The sequence below is a fragment of the Suricata suricatta genome, chromosome 17 (genome assembly GCF_006229205.1).
Source record: "Suricata suricatta isolate VVHF042 chromosome 17, meerkat_22Aug2017_6uvM2_HiC, whole genome shotgun sequence".
Lineage (NCBI taxonomy): Eukaryota > Metazoa > Chordata > Mammalia > Carnivora > Herpestidae > Suricata > Suricata suricatta.
Genome location: NC_043716.1, coordinates 47,280,737 through 47,304,814, shown reverse-complemented (window position 1 = coordinate 47,304,814; position 24,078 = coordinate 47,280,737). Strand labels below are relative to the sequence as shown.

The 24,078-nt window shown below is 54.2% G+C and overlaps 2 protein-coding genes across 4 annotated transcripts in view; one reads left to right on the top strand and one right to left on the bottom strand.

Annotated features, from left to right (window-relative positions):
- The window catches only part of WIPI1 (WD repeat domain, phosphoinositide interacting 1), a 32,810-nt gene extending 27,027 nt beyond the window's left edge, over positions 1–5,783 (top strand). Inside the window, exons 9-13 of the mRNA XM_029928368.1 lie at positions 34–198; positions 902–1,009; positions 1,800–1,918; positions 2,358–2,458; positions 5,270–5,783. Coding sequence (XP_029784228.1) covers positions 34–198; positions 902–1,009; positions 1,800–1,918; positions 2,358–2,458; positions 5,270–5,317 — 541 coding nt within the window. The 3' untranslated portion in view covers positions 5,318–5,783. The remainder of the gene's footprint in view (positions 1–33; positions 199–901; positions 1,010–1,799; positions 1,919–2,357; positions 2,459–5,269) is intronic.
- A 784-nt stretch (positions 5,784–6,567) lies between these two features.
- Positions 6,568–24,078, bottom strand: part of ARSG (arylsulfatase G) — a 108,964-nt gene continuing 91,453 nt past the window's right edge. For all 3 annotated transcript variants that reach the window (XM_029929299.1, XM_029929301.1, XM_029929300.1), the window contains exons 9-12: positions 23,081–23,189; positions 14,710–14,830; positions 10,102–10,192; positions 6,568–7,011 (exon numbers count right to left, since the gene is read on the bottom strand). In XM_029929299.1, coding sequence (XP_029785159.1) covers positions 6,737–7,011; positions 10,102–10,192; positions 14,710–14,830; positions 23,081–23,189 — 596 coding nt within the window. In that variant the 3' untranslated portion in view covers positions 6,568–6,736. The remainder of the gene's footprint in view (positions 7,012–10,101; positions 10,193–14,709; positions 14,831–23,080; positions 23,190–24,078) is intronic.

The following is a 24,078-nucleotide window of genomic DNA, read 5'->3' as shown; positions in this document are numbered from 1 at the left end:
CCCACCCCCCCCACCTGTGCCTTGCTCCCGCAGCCGACCCGAGGAGCCCTCCACCTGGACCGGCTACATGGGGAAGATGTTCATGGCCGCTTCCAACTACCTCCCCGCCCAGGTGTCAGACATGATGAACCAGGACAGGGCCTTTGCCACCGGGCGTTTGCACTTCTCCGGGCAGAAGAACATCTGCACCCTCTCCACGTACGTATGGCCCCGCCCGCTGTCCGCAGGTACAACCTTCTGCTTGCCCAAAGTGCACAAATCCCCCACCCGGCCAGGAGAAAAAGGAGGAAGGCAGAGGACGGCCCGGAAGAAGGGCCGGGGTCACGCATGTTCTGGGGGTAGGCCGCAGGCGGGCATGGGCACCTGAACCTCGTGGCCTTCCCAGCGCCGTCATAAGAACAATTCCCGCTCTTCTAAGTAATTCTCTGAAAAGGCTCTCGTTCCGTAGGTTCCGACACCCGTGGGGTCGACGGCTAGTTTATCCAGGGGGTTTAAAGGAGTTTGTTGAAGGAGGTGAACACTTTTTAAAACTTCACAAAACAAGCCAGCCGATTTTGCCCTTTGTCCCGTCTATCACAGTGAAAGGCAGAAGCACGCGGCAGCCAGAGGCCGGGTCCCACTGAGGCCCGCCGATGACTTCGTCCGTGGTCCCTTTTCACAGGGGAGTGGCATGTGCACACATCCTTCTGTCTCATCCACATGGTTATTTTCCAAGATGAGAAATAATCCCCGAGGTGGATCGCTAGGTCACAATGCAAAGAAGTACCCAGAAAGCCAGGGCCTGGGGCCAGTGGGCCGGTAAAGGGTCCTGACGGCGGGGGTGTAGGACGCTGTGTCATGTGGAGCCGGCCCGTTGCCTGTCTTCACTGTGGTCACAGCACGTGTTTTTCTTGGCTCGTAGGATCCAGAAACTGCCGAGGCTCCTGGTCGCATCTTCCGACGGACACCTTTACGTCTACAATTTGGACCCTCAGGATGGAGGAGAATGTGTCCTAATCAAGACCCACAGGTGAAGAGATCAGTTTTCAAAAAGCCTCTTTAAAAGCTGGTGGTGCAGAGCCATCACGTGGGCCGGGGGCCCTGGCCGCGCTGCAGGCTTCTGGAAAAGTGCGGGATGCATACCACACGCTCGAAGAAGCTCATACGTTCCCTCCTATATACTGGGAGCTCGAGCGCGTGGACCAAAGTGAACTGAAAAGGTCTCTGGACATGTGTGACCTCTTGTAAAGGCGACCTCTTCCTGCTGAGACAGGACACCGCAAGCTGCCGAGGCCCCCTCCCCTGGCCTGCGGAGCCCCCCGTCTGGGGGCGAGTCTCAGCATCCCGGTCAGATCAGACCAGGAAGAGCAGAGCGCCAGTCTCTGTCCAGCCAGCCTAAGAGAAAGGGGTCACTGTGAAGTTGCACGATTGACCCCAGCAGTTCAAGGTCCCTGTTTCGGTCATGTGACCCAGCAGTGTACTAATCGGTCCATTTGTTTTTTAAGTTTATGTATTTTGAGAGAGAGAGTGAGTACTCGAGCCAGGGAGGCAGAAAGAAAGGGAGAGAGAGAATCCCAAGCAGGCTCCACGCTGTCAGCACAGAGCCCAATGTGGGGCTCAAATCCACAAACCGTGAGATCCTGCGAAACCAAGAGTCAGATGCCTGACTGACGGGGCCCCCTCAGGGGTCCCCAATAGGTCTATAGTGTAGACTCAAGTGGGCAAGCCTGAGCTTCCTTGTGCTCTTCCTTCTGGAAGTATCCTGCATATGTGATGTTCTCTTTCTTCTTTCTCCCCCTCCGCTTAATTGCTGCCATTAGCTTGCTTAGCTCAGGGACAACCGAAGACAATAAAGAAAATGACCTCAGACCTCCATTACCTCAGTCTTACGCGGCGACCGTAGCCAGACCAAGTACATCTTCTGCCTCCACTGTTCGCGGTGAGTGGGTGTGGGGGCCCGGCTGGGGGCTCCCCGGGGGCCCACTTCTGCTGGCAGCTCTTCTGTCTTCACGGTCTCCTGTGAGTGGAACCTGTCCCCAGGCGCGGCCATGAGAATGGGCTTTAACCTCAGGCCCCTAAACCTGGCAGGCACAGCCCAGAATGGCCACCCCTCTAACGCCTGGTATCAAGGCTTCACCTCTTTGAGAATTGCAACCGGCTGGAAGGTTGGAGGGGCCCGCGATGGAAGGGGGGCGGCGAGGTCAGCGCATCCGGAGGCCTCGGGACCCCAACAGGCGGGGACTGTGACTCACCCAAGCACAGTCTTTCCATGCAGAAGGCAAAGGTGGCCCCTGTCGTTTCCCTGGAGGTCCCGGCCCGGGGTCAGAGCGTCAGGACAGACCGTGGGGCCTCCGTCATGTGTCATTCTTGCCTTCCAGGCTATTCTGAGGACGGCGGGGCCCTCCGAGGAGAGGTCATTCCTGAACACGAGTTTGCGACGGGACCAGTGTGTCTGGACGATGAGGAGGAATTCCCCCCTGTGAGCACTGGGAGTCCCTAAAAGAGCAGTTCCGAGGGGAACCTTCGCCTCTTGCAGGAGGCCAAGTCAAGTCCCATAACCGCCAACCTCCCCCTACTGCTCGGAAAGCCGCAGACGGTGCGCCGTGGGCTTCAGGCCCCGCTGTCGGGCTAAACACGGCAGCGTTAGAATAACCGGATACTAACGCAGGGGGTCTCAGCAGCCCCTCTGCATCCAGGGCCTGGAATCCTTTCCTTGGCTTCCGGAGCAGTAGCTCTGCTCGCCAGGCGGGAACTGGTGCATAACTCCCTGGGGTGCCCGAGGATGCTCCTGCAGCATCTTGCTGCCTTTATCCTAAAGATGAGGCTCTACCAGGGCTGTTCTGCAGGCGAGCTGGACCTTCACCCTCCTCCAGCTCCGACGAGCCGACCCCAGGTCCCCAGCAGCCATGTGGAGGGTGGGCACCCCAGGCGGGGAGCACGCTTGCGGTTCCCTGCACCCTGCTTCAGCTGTCTTGGTGGCAAGAGCCCTAGGGCTGGCTGGGGGCAAAGCTTGGCTTCTCCAGTGTCCCTGTCAAGAGCGAGGACCCTCCCAGTGGCCACCAGGGTTTCCCTAGCTTCTGATGCCTCAGGCTTCCACTGAGAGCAGTGCACAGAATGCTCTTGGGAGCTCTGGCTAGAGAATGGCACAGAGGCTAAACCCAGACTCACTTAGAGGCAGAAGCAATGTGTGGGCCATGACCTAGAGTCAACTGAGGGACCCCCGCCGGAGCCAGAGGGCAGTGGCCACTTGGGCTTTGCCTCAGAGCCCGTTAGGTCTCGGAATAGAATGTTTACTCCTGATCCTTTTATGTCCATGGAAATTGCATTTGCAAAAGGATGGAGTACAAGTCTAGCTTCTTTCTTGTACAAATCCCAGGACGATCTGGTGAGCCCAGGCAGCTTAAAAAAAAAAAGTCTGTTTTGGGTCTCTCTTTGCATGATTAGAGGGCTGGCTCTGTGATTTCCCATAAAGGCGCTATAGACTGCAGCTTGAAGTTTACGTTCCGGGCTTTGAGTCGGCACATCGCCAAACACAGTGCCAACAAGCAGTTGATATTTCAAGCGCGGAGAGCAGCGGTTCTTAAAAATACCAATTCTCAGTATAGAAACAACTGCTGGCTTGCTGCTTCCCGATAAACAGTGGTTTTGCCTTGGGTTTCTCCTGCCCAGACTAGCCTGTAAAGGAGTTCTTCTCCTCCCCGCCCCCCAGCGAGCGTGTGGTCATTTCCCCGCCGCTGTGGCCTCCAGGAGCCAGAACAGATCAGACGCAGTGGGGATAAGTGTGTCCTCGCGCCCCTGCCCCGTCCAGGGTTGGAGTAGTCGCTCATTACGTTCCATTTCAGTGGTTTTAGTGAAAGTCTGTGAGTGCTATGGAAGATTATTAGATTATGAATTAGTCACCAAAGTGAACCCTACAACCTCTCGTCCTTACAGAGTCAGGGTACTTCAGACCTTGGCGAGGAGGGGTTGGTCCGCTGCCAAAGAAAGCCCGCATAAAGTAATAGGTACATCGTGCAGATCATTTGCTTGGAGCTTTAAAAAAAAAAAAACGGAGATGCTTGAAAACTCATGCAGAACTTACCAGGAGGCCTGTTCACCTCCACCCTAACCAGGAAGCTAGGTGTGAGCCGGCTGGCCTGTCTCCCTCTTAAATGAGCGAAACTTGGTTTAAATTGCATCCGGAATTTTTATTTATACACAAGGAAGGCTTCCTGCCGGCGAGGGCACAGTCACTGAGTGAGGCCCCTGTGAGATTCTGGAACCGGTGTGTGGGGGGGTGTCAAGAAGCCCGGCAGACCCCTGCCCAGCCCTCCAGCCTAGAGGCAGACGGGGAGGGCCACGCTTCTGCGAGCTCCCAGTGTCGTGCACACAGCCTTCTCCCCGCCACCGCCCGGGGACCGGGGACCTGAGTGCCGCTGGGTGGGATGTCCTCTTCACGTGCACCGTCTCACTCTCGCCCTTATGGGCAACAATGTCCATCGGGAGAGGAGATCCTACAGGACACCACCCCCCCCCCGCCTTTATCCTGCATCAGCACGCCTGGTGCAGGTGTTCGTCCAGAATTCGCATCTCTGCCCACTTCCCTTACACACTCCTGGGGTTGTGAAAGGACCTTGGAGTCTCCTTTTGGTTAAAACCACTTCTCAGTTACGAACATGGGCTTGCCTGGATCATCTTGGGAGGCGTTCCCTGGGCCTTCAGAGCACAGGTCCTTGTGAGTGGGTCTTTTTTTTTTTTCTTAAGTATACTCACACCTCCCTGGATATGATCACTCTTATCTCCTTGGGATTTACTTTGCTCCATAAACAACGAAAGGAAAGAGAATTGATCACTTCCGGTAGCTCAGAAAGATGCCGTATTCAGGAAGATAAGCAGCTTCTGTCTCAACAACACGCTGACCTTTACATGTCTGCATATTTTCTGACGCTAGTCTAGCTCTGGTGAGCAAGAGCAAGCAAATTGGGACCAAGGGTATTTACTGACTTTAATAGTGACTTAGCAGTCCATGTTTACAAGTAAGATGAGCCTTTAAAAAAAAAACCAACATGCAATGTACACATAAACACATTTTATACTCCGCTAGTGTTTTTTGAACCCGTGCCATACTCGTCAATACCTAAATAAGCTGGGTGGACTTTCTGTGGCCATGAGTGAGGGTCAGTCTGTGGACTCCGCAGCACCCGGCCTCCCCCCTGCTGACCCCGCATGGGCACAGACCCACTGAGACCTCAGCCTGCCTCACAGCCTCTTCCTGGAAAGAGTTAAGGCCATTCTGTTTTGATTTTGGTAGATAATCTTGTGCCGTGGAAATCAGAAGGGCAAAACGAAGCAGTCCTGATGAGAAGCGCACCTCAGAAATCAGGACACCCCCTGTCAGGTGGTTGTGGAGAGAACGCGGAAGGTGGAAGAACGGAGCGCTATTGTGTGCGCAGAGGAGGGAGGCAGGAGTCCACGGGCCACGCGGTCCGCTGCTCGCCAAGCCCTCCTCCGCCCCGGGGGCCAGTGGGGATGGGAGAGACTGTGCGCACATCCTGCTCTCTGAAGCACGTTACAGCCCTGGTCTCGATGCTCACTAACCATGCAGGTCTATACCCAGAACTTTACAGGAGAAAGGGCATCCTTGTTAAATGTATGCCATGTAAAAAATGTACGTATAGGAAAACCTCTTTGAATTGTATTTCTTGTATATGACATAGAGAGAAACTGATTTTAGCCAGGCAAAGTATTTTTGCAGTGGTTGGAATAAATCCTTTATTACCTTAGAGTCCCGTTTTGGACACGTATAATAAAATCATGGCAATGCATTTGTGAGGTTTGGAATGTTTCTTTCTTCCCGGTTTTAGGAAGCAGAAGGAAGGCTTACAGATCTTCAAAATACAATCTTTTGATCTCTAGGAGGGGCCAGGGCAGGGAGGTAGTGCCACGGATTTAATCCGTGGGCTCTCCTGCTCGGAGACCAGGAAACATCTAACTTTGTCTAGTCTGCACCTGTGCTACTCAGGGGACCCTCCCCCCCACCAGGACCAGCCCGGAAATGGAGCGTCTCCAGAGTCAGAATCTGCACTTTCACAGGGTCCCAGGTGACACCTGTGCGTATTACAGATGGAGAAGGGCTGCCCTAGATCCCAGCTGGGAGGAATTCATGCTAAAAGGACCAGCAAAACTGGGTATGTAAGAAAGGAAACTAAAATGCATTCAGTGCCGGTTCTGTGTCACGTGACAGGGCAGGCCTCTGCATATATTCCTACTTCAGTCCTCAGAAGGCGCCTGCAAGCTGGGTTAGAGGACCGCCCACGTTCCGAAGCTGAGACTTGAACCCTGCCTAAGCCCCGAGTGCTTTCCACTACAGCTCTGCACAGCTGTCCCCCCACCGCCCATGCAGAAAGGACAGTGGGGGACACAAAACTGTAGCTTCAAAACAAAATTCTGTGCCTTAGAGCCTTTTTTTTAATATTTTATTTATTTTTGAGAGAGAGAGAGCGAGCGTGAGCAGGGGAGGGGCAGAGAGAGAGGGAGACACAGAATCTGAAGCAGGCTCTAGGCTCTGAGCTGTCAGCACAGAGCCTGACGTGGGACTCGAACCCACGAACCGTGAGATCATGACCTGAGCCGAAGCCAGACGCTTAGCCGACTGAGCCGCCCAGGTGCTCCTCTGGGCCTTAGTTTTAAAGCCTAAGTGTAAAGCGGGTAAAGACGGGGGACCTGAGCCTGCCTGTGTCATCTCCCACAAGCCCCTGCTCGCGGGAACCCGGGCCTGTCAGGTGGCTGGGCAGCGGCAGGCCCTCTGGTGGGGATCGCAGCAGGGAGTCACCAAAGGGTCCTGCGTGTAATCCGCCCTGGACGTCTTGTCGGCGGCGATGTCCAGAAGAACCTCCGCCAGAACCTCCCTGACCTTGGGCAGCACGCGCTGGTACTCGGCACCGCCTCCTCCCAGGGGCTCGGCCTCTGCGGCGTCCTCTTCTAGGTTAAAAATGAGGGGGGGCTCGTGACGCCACGCCGGCCCCACCTTCCCGTCACAGGCTTGGGCTCCGCCTAGAGGGGAGGGGACAGAGAACACCCCGTCAAACCCAGCTTTGGCCCTGGTTCGGGAAGAGAACGGTGATGGCTTATAAGTTAATGCAAACAGAGCAGGACTCGTGTTCAGATGATTGTTCTTCCTGTCAGAGCACCTTGGGATTCCAGCGCTCAACCCTGGGGCGCTCCTATGGTCCAGAATGATTTGGAACTTCTCTTCCCCCCCCCCCCAGACCCCAGACCCACCCTCAGAGACCGCACAGCGGCCCATTGAGGTATCTCCCATCTCCACTCTTGGCGAGTAAATTTGATTTTTTTTTTCAAAAATTCATTTCTGGAACACCAAAGATACTCAAGATGGTGGACTGGGCGGGAAGGCAAGGTGAGTAATGTCACTTTGGGTTGTAGTTGAGATTCTTAAGAAATTAGAATCTGAGGGCACCTGGGTGGCTCAGTCAGTTGAACCTCTGATTTCGCCTCAGGTCATGATCTTGCAGTTTGTGGGTTCCAGCCCCATGTCAGGCTCTGTACTGACAGACTCTCTTTCTCTCTCAAAATTAAATAAACATTTAAAAAATTTTTAAGAGATACAGGAATTCCTGAATGCCTACTTTGCCTCTGAGCTTCTCAGCAGCCAAACAATAAGGTAGAAACTTCTCAATTACTCAGGGGAAGCCAAGCTCTAGAAACTTCTCCAGTGGCCCCTCTTCCAGGGAGAGAAGGGGCAAGTCACACGGCCTTTAGGAAGCCCTCATTAACAGTTCTCCTCTTGTGGCCGGCGTTCAGGTCGTTCTGCAGAAAATTCAGAGTCACTGTCTTCGCCTAGAATTTGGAAGTCCAATATGGTTCTTGCTCACTGCCAGTCGAGGGCAGGTGACGTGAGGTTTGCAATCAGTCGAGCCAGGATTTGGATGGGCTCCTCTTATAAAAATGAAGGACTTCCACTTCAGAGAATAATGGAATGGCGTGCATAAAACCAGCCCTCGTGTGGGCAACAGTTCTAAATTCTAGGCAACATATTTAGAGGGGAAAAAAAAATGAAGGCACTAAAAAATTACCAAGGCAGGCGGAAACTGAAAAGAATTTGATCCTTGAAAGACAGAGGTCGCTATGGGTTGGGTCTGTGTTCAAGAGTTCCAGTACCGGAGACACCGGTCCGTCAATGCAGCAAGCTGCGGCTCAAGCCCAAGGCGAAGAGCATCATCTCTCTGGCTTCGGGTGTCAGGGGACCACCAGAGTATCAGAGCTCAGGGCTCCCACAACGGAAGAAAACTGATGGGTGACAGCCGGGGAAGGAGGGAGCCAGAGAGGGGAAACCTCAACCTCTGTGAAGGAACTTCCTCCGCATCTTCCTCTAATCTAACGTAGAAGACGTCAATACGTCTCATTTATCCTAAAGCTGTTTTAAGTAACTGGGATGCAGACTTTCCAAAGAGGAAGGGGGGGGTCAGAACGTGTCACCCTCCCCACCCCCCACCCCTGGCCCGCAGCTGTTGACCTCTGTCCTCCTCAACCTCGTGCTGACTCTGCAGGGACCCCGGTGACTCCGAAGAAGAGGGCTCCCCTGGGTACCCTAATTCCTGTCTGATTGTGATCATTTTAAACAGTCCGATTACTTCATAGTAACATTTAGGATTCCAGCACTGTGGTGCCAAGGGCCTTTTTGGCACGGCCTTGACTTCTGAAATTAACTCAGCCTGGAGAAGCCATACCTCTGAGATAATGTAATGTAAGGACTGTATTCTAGAAACTTTCCATCCCAAAGCATAACAAATATCCGACTGGTTTGCATTTTAGGTTTTGGAGAATCAAGAATTCTTGTGGCATTTTTAATATCCCTCACGTTCTGAACTCAAAAGAACTTCTTGTGTTTTTACGGCCCATTTTTTTTCCTTCAGGATCATGTATTCACAGGGAAAATAATTTCTGTTCTTTATTATAAAATGCTTTGGAGCAGTCTCACATTAAATAACTGAATTCAACGGGAATCCACACCAGGTCCCAGGTCTGGTTTGGTTTGTTTATGTTTTTGTTTGTTTGATTTTCATTCACTCAAAGAAAAATCTTAGGGTTCCTACGGGGCACAAGATATTGCACTCGGCACTTAAAGACAAAAGAAATGAAAGACCTTACAAAGCTCTGGGTTCAGAGAGCCCAAAACTAGTAAAAGAGGGGCAGCTGGGTTCCTTAATCGGTTAAGCGTCCGACTTCGGCTCAGGTCATGATCTCACTTGGTGAGTTTGAGCCCCACGTCAGGCTCTGTGCTGACAGCTCAGAGCCTGGAGCGTGCTTCGGATTCTGTGTCTCCCTCTCTCTCTGCCCACCCCTACTCATGCTCTGTCTCTCTCTGTCTCAAAACTGAATAAACGTTAAAAAAATTTTTTTATCTAGTAGGGAAAATAAAACGTGTGCCCAAATGGCCCGCATATACGGCAGACCGTGATCATTACCAGAGTTTCTCCAGATCGTGCCCAGCTGGGAAGATGAGACAGAGTTTTATGACCGAGGTACTAGGATTTGATGTGAGGCCCTAAAAGCTGAGAGACAATTTGATAGGAGGCCAGGGAAGAAGGCGATCGCTGTTGGAGAGCCGGCGCCGGAAAAGCCGAGCGCCTAGAATGGAAGGAGCCTGGGTTCTCCTGGCAGCTAGAAGCCATCGGGAAGATTCTGAGAGCCATCCTGACCCAGCATCACATTTCTAGAATATACATTTAAGGCGGTCACCGAGTGAGCCAAGAAGCAGAGAGACTTCTGTCGGTCTGCTAACCCAACCTCTAGAATCTATTTTCTGAAACAGTCTATTGTCTAGTAAATTACACCTTAAAGTATCTCTAAGCCTCCATTTCCCCGCTCAGCCAAACTGGCATTTAAAGCATAACAATGGAGTGAGAGTTGTTCATGTGAGGGCACAGACGGGCTCCGAGCTTGCTGGAAACTCAGGCGAAGAGTAGAAAGACCTTGTTTTCGTATTTGTGGGTGCAGAGGGCCTTGCTGGGGTCAGGGTGGGGGAGCTTGGGTGCTGGGGGCTCCCTGAGGGAGGCCAGCCCACACTCACTCCTGGAGGCCTGGGGGTGGATCAGGGTGGGGGAGAGAAGGGGCCCGGCTCACCAGTGATGTAGAAGGCCTTGTGTCGCCCCAGGCGGACCGTCTGAAGGGCTCCGTACTCCCCAGCCGCCCCGCTGTTGGGGTGAAACAGCACCTGAGAGAGAGCAGCAGAGAAAGCGTCCTAAACTGTCCACCAGGCCCCTGACGCTCCCTGGAAAGCAGTCCTTTCTCGGTCCTGGTGGCCGGCCCCCCACGCCCACCCTGGCCCCAACACTGACAGACAGGCCTGTTGTCCACACCGGCGGAGCCTCGGGGCCCCCAGGAAAAAGCTCTGTGGCAAGCTGAGTAATCTGAGTGGCTGCAGCTAGGAGCAGACTCCTCGGCCCCCGGGTACCAGCTGCAGAATTCACAGCATCCGGCGCAAAATGAAAGAGAGAAACCTGGTTCAAAAGCTATCAATTTCCAGGCAGCGTGCTCTTTAAACGGGCACGCAGGACCGTCCTAGGGGCGGGGCCCCAGGTGGCTGTGTCCCACCCCTCAGCTTCAAGTGAGGGCCTGGGGATCTGCACGGCTTGTAGATCGCCCCAGGAATTCTGACCCAGGTGCCCTTTGGAAACTCGGCTTCGTGGCATCCAGTTAAGGTTCTAACGCTCCCGCAAGCAAGGATGGCACGTCCTGGAGATGACAGCTCGTGTGATTTCTCCAGAACTGGGCACAGCCTAACCTCCGAGCACAGAGGTCCTCACCCCTGACTCAATCAGACCCTCCTGGGACTGAGGAAATCCCCCGTCATCGGGCCATCCATGAAAGAATCGCCAGATTCAGGCGTGCCAAGGGCAGGATGCGGTAGAAAAGAAATAACCAGTGTCCTTGGTGGGCTGGTGGGTTTGGCCTGGATGCGTGAGACCGCCTGGTATGAATCACGTCCAATATATATCACTGCAGAGGCGCTTGCGTGATTCAAAGTTTCCATGGGGCTATAAAGAGAGAGAGAGAAACATCTGCTGGAGCAGTAAACAGCTGTCCCCCCAGGTTTTTCCGGGCTCTCAGAGGATGCCGCCGAGGGCGGGGGCCCTCCAGCACCTGCAGCTTCCGTGCAGGGTTCTCGTGACAGTCCCTGCAAGGTCCCCAGCCAGCATGATGACAGCAGGCTCCTTCCAAACAGGAAAAGAAGTGGTAACTCAAAACCCACGCCTCTGCAGCCCTGCAGGAAGCCGAGCCTCTCTCCGCAGGGGGCCGCTGCGTTTCCTTCTAGAGGTGGCAGGAAGTGGGGGACTTGGAAAACCTATTGTCAGCCCATCTAAGACGTCCTCAGACATCTGGAAGGTGGCAGACATCGCGGTCGGCCGGTTCAAGTCCCTGACAGTATTTGGGTCTCGGTGACAGATACTCCACAAGGGCGGGTCGCCGCGTCCAGGATATGTGTGCAGCGTTACTAGAGGCAACTTCCAAAATCCAAGAGGAAGAGGAAGTGCAACTTCCGGATGGCTCTCTCTCAGAAACAGGAGGGCGTGGGCTTTGTCATGCAGCCTGACTGCGGCGGTGTTCATATCCACGTAGGAAGAAAGTTGGCAAACGGATACGTGAATCACAGTCCAGCACAGGTCCCCTCCTGCGTGGGTCCCCACTTCAAAGACAACTTTATCTTCTGCAGACACGTTGCAGCTTCTCGGTTGCCTTTCTTACCTGTTTGCTTTATGCATTCTGTTTTGCTGTTTGGAGCAGGTGTGTCTCCCTTAGGCCCCTGGAGGTTCTCGTTCTTCTGTATCCGCCCCCCCTCCCCGCCCCCCAGGAGGGCTCCCCCACCCCATCAGCTGGGGCTGCAAAGCTCTGTCTCCAAAAGTGGGCAGTTGGGGGTGCCTGGGTGGCTCAGTCGGTTAAGCATCTGGCTTTGGCTCAGGTCATGATCTCACGGTTCGTGGGTTCGAGCCCCGCATCGGGCTCTGTGCTGACAGCTAGCTCAGAGCCTGGAGCCTGTCTTTGGATTTTGTGTCTCCCTCTCTCTCTGGCCTTCCCCTGCTCATGATGTCTCTCTCTCTCTCTCTCTCTCTCTCAGAAATAAACAAAACGTTAAAAAAAAAAAAAAAAGATCAAAAGCGGCAGCCCCTCCGGATGCCGCCTTTCACCACTAGGGGCCTCCCTAAGAGAAGTGATGGGAGCTCCAGTCTGGTCTCCCCGTGTTAGGCCTCCAGGGAGGTCCCACCCATTTTATGACCCACTGCGGCCCCAGACCGGTTGGAACTGGCAGGTGAAGAACCATTATAGGCGTCTTCCACTTTGTTGACAATTTCTGGACGTCGTGGTGGCGACCCGGGCGGAGGTATGACTTGACCAGTGGTAACATGCCGGACTCCTGCTACCACCGGGGAGACAGGCTAGCGCAGAGCAGCATGTTCGAGGCACCCTGCCCGGCCCGGCTCCCCGCCCCCTCCTTGCGGTTGTTCTCAGTGCCCAGACACCGACCCGTCAAGAAGAGAAGCAGAAGACTCAGCAGATGCAAGACCGGGCAGCCTGGCAGCCTCTGTTGCAAGTTTTCACCACCATCCAATGTCCTTACTGTCCTCGAAGTGGGTAGTGAGAGGACCCCTCAGGAAGAAACCTGCAACCCCATCATTTGCCCTTGAACCTGTCCGCACCGGCCCGGGCGGTTGCCAGGGACCCCAGCCTCTCAGGTGGCTTCAGGTCCTCACCGGTGGTTACTTCCTCTGCAAAATAGGGAAGAGCCAGAGTGCTAACAATATGCAGTATTTGCATATTGTTTTGAGATGATCATCTTAGGAGTTACTTTGAGCTTCTTGAAACCGGAATGGTTTTCGAAGCCAACCACGTTAGGATCCTTGTACACCCGGGACACGCCGAAGCGTGAACACAACTAAATTGTGTTTATTAAAAATCACACCCGGAGACCAGCAGGGCTGCGTATACACGTATGAATGTGTATGTATGTATGTATGTATCACCACGCGCTCCACCTCCCGCCTCCCCTCCACTCAGCAAATTCAAGACCATTTCCTCTAATCTGTCCAGCAGGTGACCAGAAAAGCCCAGATTCAGGGCCCACGAGCACCTGTGATGCCCTCAAACTCCAAAAACTCATCTTCTGCTGAGCGTCGTCACACAAGGCTGCACAGAAGCCAGGCTCTGGGAGGTTGGGTGTGGCCTGCAGGTGCCAGGGCCCCAGCGCCTTGGCTCTTGAAGATACTATCAGCGGCTTCCTGCAGGCGGCAAGTGGTGTGTTTCCTTCGGGGCCCTGCGCTGTGGTCAGGGAGCAAGCAGTTGGGTTACCACACATCACCCGTCCCCACGGAAACCCCAAGCAGTGTTGGGGTCCTGCCTCTGGGCCTCCTGTCAGTTTCGGGGCCCAACCCTGTGGGGCCCTAGACCGATGACTGTTAGGGCCCCGAGCATGGGCCTCCGTGACTCTGCAGAAAAGCTGCACTAGAGAGAGGGAGCTCTCCCCTCCGAGAGAGGAAGTGAGCACGGAACCTCTGGCTTCCACGTCAAGGAGCCCAGAGTCCTTGAAGCGCTTCCTGGTGACCCCAATTATTCTATTAGTAGCCGTGGCAATAAACACTCAGGAGACCTCTCTGCTGACGTCTTGGAGAGCCCCCCAGGGTCACACGCTGCAAACCTCCAGCCCAGAGGCGGAAGCCACCTTCCTGCTCTGCCGCAGCCAACCAGCGGCAGGGCTCAGCCTGGAAGCGTGTGCAGCTCTGGAAGGCCAGGTGTCCTGGAAGGCATCTTGGGCGCCATCTGACACCCCCTGGAGACTTGCAGGGACCACTCATAGAGGCACTGATGGCCCCTCGGGGCTGAGTGGCAGGGGCCACGTCACAAACCGCTGCGGCACATCTGAGCAGAGTCACTTCCATGTGACCCTCGGGTAAGGACACAAATAGACCCTTTGATGTGTGAGTCCCTCACTGAGGAGCCCCGTGCTCACCGGGCCTTCTCTCCTCCCACTTCCTCTTCCTTTTGGTGAAAGGAAAACACACGGAAATGACATGGAAAGGCCGCCGGGGCCGGGACTTCCTGGCTCTCACTGCCGACACGAGCATCTCAGTGCATGTGAAGATGGGCCCCTGGGGTGCTGGGAAGCAGAAGCCCAAAACCAGAGCGGGGACTGCAGGGCCACAGGCGGGGCCTCCCAGGAGCCGGGGAATGTTCCTTCATTTATTCAACAAATGCACATGTATTGCGTGCTGACTGGGTGCCAGCCCAGTTAGGTGCACTGAGAATTCCGGGGGAGATCCCTGCCTTCAGGCAGTTCCGTTCTAGTCGGGGAGCCCCACGGCACCCAAGCTCATCGGCCACCTCGTCCAACAAAAACACGCCAGGGGCCTACGATGTGTCACAATGAAATCATTGTGGAAAAAAAGCATATATTACGGGGAGGTGGCACCCCTACACACCCACTCTAAGCCACATGGTTCGATGTAGGTCTGGATTGACAAGCTGGATGGATCCCAGGGGAAGTGGGGCAGAGGAGTGGAAAGAGAGCCGTGACTCAGAGCATGAATCCGTCAGGACTTCTTGGACTAGACCCGGGGGGGCCACTGGCATGCACATGCCGAGGATGGCTTCTCTTTGCGCAAAGGTGGCCCCGATGAGAAGCAGCAGCAGCCCAAGCCCCTGCAGAGCCCGAGGGGGGTGCACACTTCTGCCACTTACCCGGTGCCCCGTCTGCGACCTGCCAAAGAGCACGGCAGAGACATCCAAACCGTCAAAGTGCCGGTCTCGGGGAAAGCTGGCCCCGGCCAGGGCTACCACCGTGGGGAAGAGGTCGAGCACGCTGCACAAAGAACAAGACAGCGTTGGCCCCAGCCGCTCCCGGACTCTCCTCCTGGCCCACGCTGTGGTCAAGGCCCACCCAACCAGCCCAGACTGAGCACCCACCCACACCCTCCCAGACGGCCCCCCTCCTCTGCCTGCCGGTCGGCCCTTCAGGCCCCCACCTGGATTTCTGGTCCTACAAGAGGCAGAAGGCACTGTGGTTTAGCACCCAGGATCTGGGGCCAAGTGCTATGGGGTCTCAAATCCCAGAGTTATACCTATCTGTCTCCTCAATGCCTCCATTTTCTATTCTCTAAAATGGGCATGATCATGAAAGTGCCCAGCTCACAGTGTATCGTGGTGATGAAACACACAGATGAGACACGTAGAGGAAGATGATGTTTGTGTTATCATTATTCACAGGGGCATCCCTATGGATCTAAGAACGAAGAGGCTCCGCCTGTCACCAGCCAGGCCACAGCCACTAGCCAAGAGGGAACAAACGGTGTGTGACAGGTATCTGCTAGAGAATGTCCACTTCATTAGTCCTGCCCTGGGCCTCTGTGTCATGAATATTTAGTCTTTGTTTAAAATGCCATGGTGGGGTACCTTGGTTAAGCATCTGACTTTGGTTCAGGTCACGTTCTCACCACTTGTGAGTTCAAGCCTGGCTTCGAGCTCTGTGCTGACAGCTCAGAGCCTGGAACCTGCTTCAGATTCTCTGTCTCCCTCTCTCTCTGACCCTCCCCTGCTCATGCTGTCTCTCTCTCTCTCTCTCTAAAATAAATAAAAAACATTAAAAAAAAAAGAATTTAAAAAAATTTTAGAGTCTGCTTTCCAAAACATAAAATAAAATAAATATAAAATTTTTTTTTTAATTTTTTAAATGTTTTATTTATTTTCCATACAGAGAGAGAAAGAGAGAGAGAGAGAGAGAGAGAGAGAGCATGAGAGGGGGAGGGGCAGAGAGAGAAGGAGACGCAGAACTGGAAGCAGGCTCCAGGCTCTGAGCTAGCTGTCAGCACAGAGCCTGACACGGGGCTTGAACCCACGAATATGAGATCTGACCTGAGCCTAAGTCGGAGGCTTAACCGCTTAACCAACTGAGCCACCAAGGCGCCCCTAAAAAAATTTTTTTTTAATTAAAATGCCATGGGATGTGAAACATTCCGCTCCCTTTATATCAGTGATTTCTTCCCCAGGACAAAATAGTAAATGTTTATGGTGAGGGGAAAAACCCACCCCGAAATATAAAAGAGAGAACAATGCACAAATCGCCCATGACCCGGGGCAGCCGCGGTAACCACTCCGGTGGACTTTGTCAATGTGGGTGTCAGGTCACAGGGCACAATTTGACTCCATTACGGGGCACGTCGCCCACCAGCCTGGTGTGCTGCATCAGAAAAAACTCTCCAGCATAAACAAACGGACTGTCCTTTCAACAAAGCTGTTTATCCGCGGGCCAGGCCAACTGAGTCAGTGGGACGCGATGCAGGCAGGCCAAGGTGAGGACCACTCCCGCCTCGGCCCCTGGAGAGAGGCCTGGTGTGCTTGGGGCTGGGCACAGGGCCAGACTTCAGGCATGCCTTTAGGGAGGCCGCAGGGCCACCCCTCCCACAGCCACCGCCCTGAGGTCAGGGACGGGCTCTCTGCCCACCAAGAGGGGGCTCGCCTGGGGCTCTGCCTAGAACCCCAGACTCCCTTCCTGGACGGTGGCACGGGCTGTTTCTCGTTTGCCTTCTGCTTGCACCGTCCACAGAGCTGGTGGCTTCTCTCTCGAGATTCGTGTCCCGAGGGCTGGCATGTCACACGAGTGACGCCAAGGAGTGCAGAGGAAGCACCAACAGAAACCTGTCCCAGGTCCTCCCAGGGATCCTGCTCCAAAGCGGGCGGAGGATGGCGATGCAGTCCAAAAAGGCAGCAGCGGTTTGTGGGAGCTTTCTCAAAACTGCACCCCTCAGGGAGACGGGCATCACAGATGAAGTCACATCAGAGAGCAGGAAACATGAGATCTGTGTCAGGCTGGAATGGATGACATCCGTTCTCCTTCTGGCTTGTGCTTTCTCCCCTGTGTCCTGAGGCTCGTGAAATAAAGCACCAAAGTCTAATGTTTGTGGAACCCTGACGTCTCAGAATTAATTCGTCAGGATCCTGAGGTCCCTCGTCCACCCAGAGCGCAGAGAAAACCCTCGGCCCACGAGAGAATTTTCAGCGTCTCCGATGACTGGCCAATCTAGCGTTACCGCCAAGCTCAGGCTGTCAGCCCCCGAGGTTAGGCCCAGGGTAGGGCACACAGGTCCCCATACTGTCTCCAGGCCAGGCCCACAGCCTCAGCTTGAGCTTAGAGAAAACATCCGTCCTACGGGGGCCACCCAAGGGACCCCAGCGGCTCCAAACCTCAAACCTCACCTAGGAAACTGGTCCTGACAGTCTTTGAAACCTTTAAGATAGAGACAAATAAAAAAATAATTTTTAAAAACCCCCAAAATCTACATTTTCAAGTTTCGGTGGCTGGTGATACTTTGGGCAGAGCCCATTATGACTTTTGTGGGATCTGTAACTTGTGTCTTCACGGGCCCCCTTCTTCCATACAAAATACTAAAAAGTTGGGGCACCTGGGTGTGGCTCAGTCGGTTAAGCGTCCGACTTCAGCTCAGGTCACGATCTCCTGTTTTGTGGGTTAGAGCCCCGCATCAGGCTCTGTGCTGGCAGCTAGCTCAGAGCCTGGAGCCTGCTTCTGATCCTGTGTCTCTCCCTGTCTCTGACTCTCTCCTGTCTTTTTCTCTCTCTCAATAATAAATAAATATTGGGGCACCTGGGTGGCTCAATCGGTTAAGTGTCCGGCTTCTCATCTCAGGTCATTATCTCCCGGTTCGTGGGTTCGAGCCCTGCATCAGGCTCTGTGCTGACAGCTAGCTCAGAGCCTGGAGCCTGCTTCAGATTCTGTATCTCCCTCTCTCTCTGACCCTCCCCTGATCGCGCTGTCTCTCAAAAACAAATAAAAAACATAAAAATAATTTTTAAATAATAAATAAATGTTAAAAAATTAAATCAAAATACTAAAAAGTATATTTCACAACTATATTGACAGAAAGATGCAGATATAAGTAAGATATTCAATTATTTTCTGAAACTGAAAAGCTCCTTTTTTTCTCCTTCTGATTCGAGAAGAAATTTAAAAAGCTCACGTGTCCCGGAGCGCCAGGGTAGCTCAGCTGGTTAAGGGTCTTACCTTGGCTCAGGTCATGATCTCATGGTTTGTGAGTTTGAGCCCCACCTGGGGCTCTGTGCTGACAGCATGGAGCCCACTTGGAACATCTGTCTCCCCCTCTCTCTGCCCCTCCTCAGCTCCTGCTCTCTCTCTGTCTCTCAAAAATAAACATTTAAATACAAAAAAATAAGTAAAAATCTCATGAGTCCCTAACTATCTCGTGGTCCTGGAGGTGCCTGCGTGGCTCAGTAGGTTAAGGGTCCAACTCTTGATCTCGGCTCAGGGCTTTTCACAGTTGGTGAGATCAAGCTCCAAGTCAGGCTCTGCACTGACTGCATGTAGCCCCTTGGGAGTCTCTCTCTCTCTCTCTCTCTGCCCCTCCCCTGCTCATGCTCTCTCTCTCGCGCGCGCTCTCTCTCAAAGAAATAAACATTAAACAACATCTCGTAGGTCTGGCCCCCCACCTCCCTGGCTTCTGGAGAGAAGAAACCCCACCTGATTGGGCCTCCTGGTTATGAGAAGTGACACAAAAGGGTGACATCGGAGTGGGTGGGGGACACCCTGCCGGTTCTGTCGCCCATATGAAAATCGTTTCTGTTCTTCTCAACATGGCCTCAGCCGGCTCACGGCACCGAAGGTTGCTCAGAGGAAGTATGCGTACTTGTGTCCCCATCCATGGTGTGGCCCCAGGAGCCCGGGCGTGGAGGGCCGGCCTCGGGGAGATGAGGCAGGAGGGCCCGGCCGGCGGAGCAGTAAGGCTGCCTCGAACTTGTTGGGCCCCAGAGCCCCAGCTCAGGACGGGTTCGGGGGGAGCAGGGGACCCAGGCGCTGTGCTGGGCTGTCCTGGGGGGGAGCGGAGAGCATCCCAGGGCAGAAGGAAGGGCTGGGAGGGGAGGTGTTTCCTGGAAGCCGCCGGGGACCTTGTAGCTGGGAAGAGGCGGTGTGATCTGAGGGCGGGAAGCGGGCCGTGGCAGGGAGGCTGCCAAGGGAAGGACTCGGGGTGCGCGGGCCCGGACACGGAGGGAGGGGAGAACAGAGCTTCCTCTGCATCTGATCAAGAGCAAGGGCGGAGGGGGGTGGGGTGGGGGAGGGGCCGCCCCTTTTTAGCATTGTGTTGTAGGTTTCTTCCTGTTGTAATCCCCTCTTGTGACCCCTGGGAAAACTCAGGACCGACCCCTTCCCGGCCTACCCCCTCAGCGAAGGGTTGAGGGGTTGCAGACCCCTGACTCAGGTCCCTCTTAGAGGCCAGCAGAAGAACCCAACGGCACTGTTTTCTGATTTCAGGGGCCATGGCGGTCCCAGAGAGGAACCCCAGCACAGAGCATGCACATCTGTTACACCGCAGAGTGTAGCTGGGAGCAGGGGGGGTGGGGGGGATGCTTGTGAGACCCCTCCCCATCTCCCCCTCCATTGCCCACCGCTAGATGCAGGAAAGAGTGAGAGACTTTGAAAGGAGATGTGCGGCTAGACCCTGCCCTCACGGCGACACCTAACCACAGGACCCTGATGTGAATGTGGCCTGCTTGTAACTTCCGCTTCTGAGACGTGCGCCTCAAGACAGAACAGAGCAGGTGAGTCACCCTCCACACATCTGAAGACGGCCGCCAGGCGCCCCAGGGGACCATCCACTCTCCAGGCTCAACAGAACCTTGAGCTTGTTTTTCCGAATGAGATCTGTCTCCCTTGTGTTGCCTCAGTCATCACGGAGAGGTCCTCTGCTCTGAACAGAGACGGTGGTCTCCCAACTCAGAGATGCAGAGCGCAACCGTCACGTCTTTGTATATGGGAAAGTATATTCCCCATGTCTTTGTATATTTCTCCATGAGAAATCACATCAAAGCTGAGGTTCTCAGGGGCGCCTGGGTGGCTCGGTCGGTTAAGCGTCTGACTTTGGCCCAGGTCATGATCTCACAGTTTGTGAGTTCGAGTCCCGTGTCAGGCTCTGCTCTGACAGCTCAAAACCTGGAGCCTGCTTCGGATTCTGTCTCCCTCTCAAAAAGAAATAAATGTTAAAAAAAACAAAAAAAAAAAAAAACAAAAAAAACCCCACTGTGGTTCTCAGGAGAGCCTGGTGGCTCAGTCGGCTGAGTGCCCTACTTCAGCTCAGGTCATGATCTCACAGTTCGTGAGTTCAAACTCCGCATCGGGCTCTGTGCTGACAGCTCAGAGCAGAGCCTGGAGCCTGCTTCAGATTCTGCGTCTCCCTCTCTCTCTATCTGCCCCTCCCCTGCTCGCACTCTGTCTTACTCTATCTCTCAAAAATAAATACATGTTAAAGAAAAATTTTAAAAAGCCGTGGCTCTCAATTAGCAGGAGTATGTCCCCCCCACCCACCCAAAGGCACATCTGCTCCTGCCAGGGGACGTTTCGGTTGCCATAGGCTGGGGTGGTGTCATTAGCATTTAGTGGGTAGAGGCCAGGGATGCCACTCAACATTTTACAACGTACAGGATAGGCCCCCACAACAGACAATGACCCTGCCCAGAATGTCCACAGTGCCAGCGTCGAGCTACCCTGGGCTGGAGGCTGAGGCTCTAACCACCGGGCCCTTGTGACACATGCTGCCAGAGCCCCGGCCTCCTAAGTGAGCTCCTAACCATCCGGAGCTTTCTGTCTGATTCGCTCACTAGTCCCAGAGCAATGCTTGACTCACAGCTGGACACAACAGTAAATATTTGTGGAATACATGGATTTCCCTGACTCTGTAATTGTGTCAGTGGGCTTCAGGGTCAGGATGTGCGCGAGACTTTTCTTTGACGTCATTACGTTACATGGGTGCACACTGGAAAGTGAGTGGGGATGACCTCTAAAAGGGAACCTATTGGAGTTAGTGTGGACCCCTCCTCCCTTGCCAACCCCCACCCAACACACTTTTCACTTCTCTGTATTTGTGGGAGGACTTCTACCAACCTGTCCACTCTCTTCCCATAATTCCTCAGGAGCACCAGAATCAAGGTGTAAAGTATTCTGGCCTTAGCTCTATGGCTTAGAGGGCTTATCTCTGTTCTGGAAGGAGATCTATATCCTTCAAAGGAATAAAGTCCTAGAATAGGGGATCGGTGCTCTGGGGGAGGAGGGAGTGCCTGGCTGGATTCCCAAGGATATGAAGGATTAGCAATTTCTTTTTTTTTTTAATTTTTTTAAGTGTTTATTTATTTTTGAAAGACAGAGCATGAGCAGGGGAGGGTCAGAGAGAGAGGGAGACACAGAATCAGAAGCAGGCTCCAGGCTCAAACACACAGAGCCCGACGCAGGGCTCAAACCCACTAACCGTGAGATCATGACCTGAGCCAAAGTTGGCCATTTAACCGACAGAGCCCTCCAGGTGCCCCGTGTTATCAGTTTCTTGAAAATGGATCCGAAGGCTCTTCTCCGGAGAGCCGACCTTGAAGGAGTCATGGAGAACAGCAGCAGATGCCTGGTGCCCTGTCCTGACAGTAAGGACACTCAGCCTGCTTCACGTGGATTTATGCGAGGAAATAGGAAGAGGGTGAATTCTATGGAGATGAGCTTTCCTTCCTCAACTGAGACATTTTAATGCCAAAAAAAAATCCCCTCCGAAGGGCCGATGGGATGGGTCGGTATGGCCCTGGCAGAATTCCAGGGGCTCTGGAGCACACGTTATGCTGGACCAAGACTCGCTTTCTTCGGTCACCAAACGATTCCTTAAGTCTGCGCTCTCCTCCGGGGCCTTAAGCCATCACCGCCGTGGGGCCATGTGATCACAGCGCTGTAGGTGGCCGCGGGTGCAAATGCCCTTCTCGAAAGAGGAGCGTGTGCTTGGTGCTCAGCGACGGCCCGTGAGGGGTTGCCGAGGTCTCTGCGCATGCGCGGCCCGGCCCGCGAATACTTGGCCTCCCTGCACCAAGTCAGCCCCATAAAAAGCGTCCATCTGGCCCTCTTCCCGGCCAGCCTGACGTCACAAGCTCCAGCGCTCGCCCTGTTGTCACACCTGCTGGCACCCCCTCGCTGGAGCCCCGGGGGGGCCTCAGGCTGCCAGGGACAGTGCCTAGCCACCCACCCTGGCCTTCGGAGCTGTTAACCCCTCCTTTCCCCTAGCCTTCATGCTGTCCCTGCCTCCCCCCACCAGGTCTGGGGGTGCTGGGAGGAGCCCGGGAAGCTTGTTTTCCCCTGAGAAGCTGTGTTCTTTAGGCCACAACCTATGAAACGCATTAATTAGTCTCTAACCAGACCAAAATGTCGGAGCATTTGAGCAGCGCCCAGCCCCGCCCCCGTGTCTGTGAATACAGAGCCAGAGGCAGGAAGTCCCCGACTGAATGAGTGACACGTTCCCATTATGGGTCTTGGTTATGGAGCTGCATGGAATCGCTCTCAGAAAGGCACACAGCCTCGTGCAGTGCCCAGGAAGGGGTCTCCTGGGTCCGCCTCAACAGGGGGCTAGAGCAAGGGTGAGATCTTTGCTTACCTACAGTCATCCTTCTAATAAGGGGAGCCCCCGGTGACTCACCGCACTGGAGCAGCGTCACTGCCCAAGGTAAACGTCCTTACTTAGAGGCTCATTCTTTCCTCGCCAGCCCAGGAGGAGGGGAGGGTCACTTCCTTCTCCCTCCCCTGCAGGGTAGGCAGACACCTAGATGCCTTTGTTGGTCCCGTGTGATTGCTGGTGATATGCTGGCTTCACCTGGTCTCCCTGAGGACACCTGCCCTACCCCCAAGGATGGAATAATTGTGACTGAAACAGTCTGCTCCCTCCCGTCTGCTGGGCCCATGCCAAAAAGGGACCTCTCTGCCGATCGGGCGTCAGCAGACCCTGGCCATGACTCAGCCCCAAAGGCCATGGAGCCCACTCAGTCCCCTCGTGACGCCAACATCAACCAGGGGACGGCTTGCAAAGAGCTTGGCTTTATCTAAGCACGTGGGCCCGCCTGTGGGGGGTCCTTGTGGCTCCGGTCAGAGCTTTTGGAAGCATCTGAGGACACCCGGCCAGGGCAGGTGGCCGATGGGGCCCCCTCCCCTCCTCCCTTCGAGCTACTGAAAACTTGGTCGTGATTTTCTTGCTCCAAATCCCAACATTTCAAGGCAGTTTGGGTCTCCTACCTTAACAAAGCAGTGCTGGTGACATTGAGAGGAACTGTGCCGGGCCAGTACGCCAGGGCCGGGACCCGGTGCCCGCCTTCCCAGGTGGTCTGCTTGGCTGCACTTCCCCCTGTGAGAAGAGACAGGGAGTTGGTGCTTGGTGACCAAGGCCCTGTTCCGAAAGCACTGAGAGTTTCTGATCGCTTCGGCAAAGGAGTGACTTCTTTTGTGTGTGATGTGTTTTTTTAAGTTTGTTTACTTTGAGAGAGACAGCAAGCAGGGGAGGAGGGGGAGAGAATCCCAAGCAGGCTCCCCTCTGACAGCGCAGAGCACCATGCGGGGCTTGATCCCATGAACCATGGGATCCTGACCTGAGTCAAAACCAAGAGTCAGACGCTCAACCTACTGAGCCACCCGGGCGCCTGGGAATGACTGCTTTTATAACCAGCTATTTTTATTCCTCTAGCCAACACCTTGCACTCCCTGCTTTTATTTTACCGATTCAACATATGTAAATAGTTGCTTCGGTTGTTCTCTAGGGAGCCACATTGCTTCGTTTTCTTCAGTACGCTTTTATTTTATTTTTTTAATGTTTCTTTTTGAGAGAGGGAGAGAGAGAGAGAACATGTGTGCATGAGTGGTTAAGAGACAGAAGGGGACGGAGCATCCAAAGCTGGCTCCCTGCAGACAGCAGAGAGCCTGATGCGGGGCTCAAACCCACAAACCATGAGATCATGACCTGAGCCAAAGTCAGACACTTAACCGACTGAGCCACCCAGGCGGCCCTTCACGACACTTTTAATACTTTAGTCTGTCTTACTTGTTCACTGACTTGCTGAGGGTGTCTCTCCACTCCGTGAGACCCCATCAGTCTTATGCACTGAAGACAGAGCAGGTGTTTAACAAACAGCTTCAATAAGAATGACTTTGTCTTCATGGGGCACCTGGGTGGCTCAGTGGGTTAAGCGTCCGACTTCAGCTCAGGTCAGATCTCACGTTCATGGGTTTGAGCTCCGCGT